The sequence below is a fragment of the Lissotriton vulgaris genome, chromosome 12 (genome assembly GCF_964263255.1).
Source record: "Lissotriton vulgaris chromosome 12, aLisVul1.2, whole genome shotgun sequence".
NCBI lineage: Eukaryota > Metazoa > Chordata > Amphibia > Caudata > Salamandridae > Lissotriton > Lissotriton vulgaris.
The window spans coordinates 564309824-564315823 of NC_141700.1; the positions used below are offsets into that span (position 1 = coordinate 564309824).

General features: G+C 41.6%; 1 protein-coding gene across 3 annotated transcripts in view; it reads left to right on the forward strand.

The window, feature by feature from the left end:
* Positions 1-3542, forward strand: part of LOC147677749 (nuclear receptor subfamily 2 group F member 5-like) — an 85310-nt gene extending 81768 nt beyond the window's left edge. For all 3 annotated transcript variants that reach the window (XM_086945387.1, XM_086945386.1, XM_086945385.1), the window contains one exon: positions 2322-3542. In XM_086945387.1, the coding sequence (XP_086801513.1) occupies positions 2322-2596 (275 nt within the window). In that variant the 3' untranslated portion in view covers positions 2597-3542. The remainder of the gene's footprint in view (positions 1-2321) is intronic.
* Positions 3543-6000: the final 2458 nt, after the last annotated feature.

Here is a 6000-nt window from a genome sequence, read left to right on the forward strand (position 1 = left end):
GAATGCATGGGACACTCATTCCTTAATTGCGATTCGCAATTTGCTAATCGCAATTAAGGAATGTTAGAGATTCTCAAAAAAATTGCGAATTATTACCTGCATTCCATTTTGCTATTCTCAAATAGCGATTCCTTAAAAATCGCTATTTGGGAATCGCAAAATGGAAATTACCTACATATGCCCCTTAATGGCTATATTTTTACTTACAAACGTTAATACCTGTTTTAATATCAGTTGCATACGTTTGCAAAAGGTCCTAGCCAACACCACCTGGTTTGGGAAGGGTATATCCACCCCTCAAAAACTGGAAAAAAACAACACGCCACTAACTTTCGAAGCCCTTAAAAACCTCCACAACCTAACCGCAGTCGATTTCTATGGGTTTCTCAAAATTAAAGCTGCTATCACGAAAGCCAATTTGAACTAAAATACACCCTCCATCATACAATACATGGGGAACCTGAACAAGCTAGGCCACGACACCTCCCATCTATACAAACTACTGAGTCCCACAACGTCAAAACTCAACAACAAGACAACGGGGTTCTGGGAAGAGCTTCTAGGCAGACAATTAAACGAGAGGGAAAAAAGACGCCTGTGGCTGTCCGCCTCCCAAAACAAAATCTCACCCCAAGTGGCACAGACAAAAGACTGGCTGCTACACAAAGCTTACTGGACGCCAGCCCAACTTGCGGTGGTAGGGGTCAGAGAGAGTGATACCTGCTGGAACTGCAAGAAAGAGAAAGGAGACCTCGCACACCTAATCTTTCACTGTACCCGAGTCAGGGCCTTCTGGGCCAAAATTAAAGAATTCATCACAAAGACAGTGGGGAGGGGCATACAGCCAGGCTTTGTAGGACTAGCAACAGCCTTCATGGCCCCAGACCTCCAATCAAAAGAGGACAGCAACCTGATAGACCTCCTCCTCACGGCAGCAGTCAAAACGATACTAGCAAACTGGAAGAACACAGGGAAGGCCACTTTCAAGGGCTGGGTCAACTGGATCACCTTTCTAAGGGGGGCCGACAACATGGCGGCAACTTACGCTCCCAACTACACAGCGAGCGGCGAAATGTGGACATCCCTAGACAAACACCTGGGAACATATGAACCCCCGTGAGGAAGCCATATAGGAATCTCCATTTCACCACCGACCACCTGTGCTCGGCACGGCACAACTATGCGATAACTCATCTCTATCTCCACTTCTTTTTCCCTTTCACCCTCTTCTCTTTGTCTCTCACTCACTTTCTCTTTAAATAAGGGTGCAACAAGAGTCAACAATGTGCCTATACTATCGATCATGTGATACACACTCCACAACGAAGCCCGCCAAGACCGTTGTAACCCTTAGGGCCCCCGCGAGGCAATGCTATCACCGTACAGTATGTATATATGAAAAAACCTGCTAATAAAAACTTGTTGAAATAAAAAAAAAAAAAAAAGAAAGAGGCTGGTTAAACCCATGTTTGAACTGGGTGGACCCACAGCCCACAACAGGGCTGTTCAGACAGCTGTGTTATCAAGCCAAGACCTAAATATGCTACTCCATGTCTCAAACTCAATGTATAACAGCTCAAACATTGTGATACAGGATAGAAAGCAAGGTAAAACATTCATTTTATTGAATGTGTGGGGATGTGGAATTAGGGAGAATATTCTCCCCAGAAATGTAGACAAAAAATATCAGTCGTGGTTTTATAGTTTCACAAGTACGGATAAGGAATGTAAAACAATGCGACCCAGCAAGCCACCAAATTCAAGGAGTTCTTAAAGGATAGCCTCCAATTTACTATTACCTGGGGTATGTTTAGCAGAGCAACAATAATCTGTGTAATCCAACATATTGAGAGCTAAACCTTTCTAGAGTGGTTTGGGGGATGCCCTTGTAATGCCTTTGCTTGTTACATTCAGTTTATCCACTGTGATATATTTGACATTTCAGACAGTGTGACAGTCATCAGTCAAGTTTGAAAGGCCCACTGTGACAAGAACATTGTTTTTGGATTCATAGAGAATTTTGAAGAGACTGAGTCAGCCTTGGATCTCATTCATTTAAGAGCCTTGTGTGCTTCTCATTAACTCTATGCGCTAATCCAGCAATTAGCCCCTCTCTTTAAAGACGCCCTTGCCTTTTAGAAGTGGAGTACTTCCATAGAGCAGCATTTAATTGTTATATAGTACTCTGTTGCACCTGACTTGCACTGTTAATAATTTAAAGAAATAACAAGTTTATGAAATAATGTATTATTTCACTCTAATTTGACCAGTTTGTTTCAGCACGGTTGCCATTTTAATTTTCCCGTCTTGTTGCCTTGTAGATGCTGTTGGGTTGTCAGACTTGGGCCACATCGAGAGCGTTCAAGAGAAATCCCAGTGTGCCTTGGAAGAGTATGTGCGAAACCAGTACCCCAACCAGCCTAGTAGGTTTGGAAGACTCCTCCTTCGTTTGCCTTCTCTCCGCATTGTCTCTGCTCCGGTCATTGAGCAACTTTTCTTTGTGCGTCTAGTAGGAAAAACGCCAATCGAGACCTTAATCAGGGACATGCTCCTCTCCGGATCCAGCTTCAACTGGCCGTACATGCCCATCCAATGAGCGCCCAACGGGACACCTTAGTTCTCTTTCCTTATGGCTCTGCCCAGCTGAACATGCCACCATGTACCCGTGAACGTTCTGTGCATTATTCTTTGATGATTTGGCTGGACATCTGGTGACCCCCCCTGAAGTTTCTCTTCCACAGGACATGTTGGAAAGGATTTCATCCATGTCTTAACCACCACCAGGAGTTTATTTTCTTATTAAGTGGGCCACCACCTCCAGACCAGTTGGTTTATATTTCCTTAATACTGCATTTGTTCAAGCAGACAATCAAGGACACTTATGTAACATGAGCCAAATGCAATATAACTTGGGTTCAAGCAGAACAGAACTTATAGTTATATGTATACTAGTAGTCAGGGTGAATCTTCTGACTTCAGCAACAGCGACAGAAACGGGAGTCAAATGTAAGCTTTCGCTTGCCACACAGGATTTGGGTTTTAAATATTCCAGTATCCAAGAAGGTTAATAACTGTAATAGCTGATGCATGCTGGTGTACTGGCTACTTGCAATCCAAAAACTGACATTTGAATGGTAGCACTGAAAACTACAAGCACTAACCACAGCAAATTAACCATCTGCATCCACCAGAAATAGATTTGGGACCACTCAGCCACACGCAAATTCTGAGCCTTAAAACCATCATTTTCAAGAGCCGTATGTTTGGTTTTCTATTCATGAAAAGTATAAATGGCAAAAAAATTCTACCTGCAAAAATTCTGGGCAAATAACTATTTATATAAAAGACCCATCAAAAACAGAAGAAACTTCTTTTTTTGCTCAGATGATCAATGTACTTTTTTTCCTCTCATTCAGTTTTTTATGTTTGTAAGATATGTTTTGATGTGAACTGTGAACTTTTGGAGAAAAAAAAACAAAAAAACATTTCTTTTTTTCGGGTGGATTTGCATTCATTATTATTAAATGACTGTTGAAATATTGCAGGCTTGTGTTTTCCTTGGTGATGTCCAGATCTGCGTGTGGGGAGAGTTTAGACCTAGCAAAGGACATGGACTCCATTATAACAATACCATACATGTGTTTTTGTGATGCCTTATACAATATAATATTTTTTCTAGGTTGAGAAGCAACAGATTCATAACTTTGCAGTATCTATTGCATGGAGTTGGAAAATGAAATTGATAATTCTTTTTGTTCTGGTATTTTCTTTTAATTGCGTGTGTTTGAAAGTGGATCCCTGTGACATGTGCATAACGTCCCTGATGCGCTCCTACAGGTACCTAACTATTTCCTTCAGAATGGTAAATGCTGATGTTGGTTTAATGGCTCAGGAGGTAATGGCACCTGCTGTCAAGATCTGCATGAGATGTAACGCTCAGATCTGTTTCTTGCTAAGGATGACAGAGTATTAAATCCAGTAATTACTTTGAAATAAAGTAATTTCCATGGCTCACAGATTTCCTGTCAAAAGTAGTGGCATAAAGCATGTGAGGTCCACTGTAGCCTCAGGTGTGTCCTCTTGTGCATTGTCCCTCTGTATGACTACTGCCGGTCAGTCCTGTCTCTATGTCTAGTGCCACATCCACCCATCCTAGATCTGAACAGTACAGCAGAAAATACATCACGTATGTCACTGATTTTCTGTGAGGCATGTTCTACATTTCTGCAGAGAAAACCGTTCTTGAACTAAAATGCGAGGATTTTCTCTCATAATTTGCAATGCTGCTGGAGTAGGATTAGTTCTTTCATTAAAAATATACTGATGTTTGAAGACTATATATGCTGTAATTCATGAGTGAGAGAATCTCAGTTAAGTAATGGGGATTTTAGGTGAGTTCCGGTGCGAGCCCTGGCATACACCTTGTAATGATGCCCTGCTCACAATAACCACAGGACGCCGTTGTGTAGTTCTGTTTAATTTATTCACAGTATGACTCATGTAGAGAGCGCCGAGCCGACACAGCCGTGCCGCCAGCGTTCGCGCCGATTGTGGTGGATGCACGCGCATCCACCAAGATGGCTGCTAGCACGTCGCGTCGTGACGCAACGTGCAACAACTAAAACGCCAATACTACACACCTGTTCAAAGTAAGCACTTATTTCTTCTTATGTTGATAAAATAAGTACAGGCATCGTCTTACACCTGTTGTAAGCACTTCAGCAGTTAGCAAAGTGGACAGTTTGCAGGTCCTCTTGAAAATACTCAATAGCTCCTTGTGACCCTGTTACACTGAAGGCATTTTGTCTAATGCAGAAGAGGAAAGCGAAATAAATATTCAACCGTCTCGTGTCTGTCACTAGCATTTCTGATGTAAAGAAGCATCATGAGAATGGAGCTGGGGAATTACTGTCTATAATGGGAAAATAAGGCACTCAGTTGCCTTTGGTAGGTAAAATGTGTCCACAGAAGTTAAAGTATTGACTACATTAATAACCAATTAATCTTTATTCGATTATGCACCATAATCATAAAAGATAAAAACGTAAAAGCTACATAAAAACCTTATTATACACAGTCCAGTTCATTTCATTCAGGTTACGCGAACTATAATGATTTAAGCACAATTTAAAAATAGCGAACCAGCCTATTGTATACATCATTATATCTTTAGAACACATTATTTTATTCCAGTATAAGGCTCCATTTAAATAACTAGTGACCGCTTGGTCAGGTAAAAGCTGTAAATGTAGAAAGGCAGGTCGAAATTGGGTAAAACCCCTTGCTTTTAAGAGTGGTAATAGATACCTTTTACACAAAAGTTCATACAATTTACAGAATAAAACCAGGTGTATTAAGGTTTGGGGGGCACAGTCATCACAAGGACAAATTAAAAGGGCTTGGGGATCAAACTGATCCGAGGGAAACAGATCATTGTACGGATGGAGCCCAAACAAATTTTTGTGAGCAATGATCTGCACTAGAATGTTCACCTGCTGTGAGATAAGGTTCAATGCCAAAGACAGATTTCTCGAGCAGGTAGGATCTTTTGGAGTGTTTCTCCAATGCCCTGATTTCTCTCTCATCTTTGAATTTATTTAAAATGTGTTCCTTAAAAAGGCCCCGGTCACCCTTTCAAAGAAGATGTGGCCTGTTGAAAATATCTATACAGTCAAGGGAACAGGCAGTGGTTTTAATATAATTTATCCAGGGTATCTTTTGGCCATAGGTGAACTCCAAACAGTCCTCAATCACGCTCCTGCTTAACCACAGTCTCTCATCCACCCAAACTGCGATCCAAAGTAAAAGTGGAGCCAGTTTGACCTGTTCCTCCACATAATCTAGGCCCAGTTCCTCGTGGGTAAAGAAGGAGGCGCTAGTTGGATCCCGCCCCAGTAATTTTCTACAGAAACTGTCCTCTTCTTGCTGGATCACCCTACAGCAGAGGTCTTCAAACTTTTTGATGCTGAGACCCCCTTGTAAAACCTTTTTAGGCGTAAG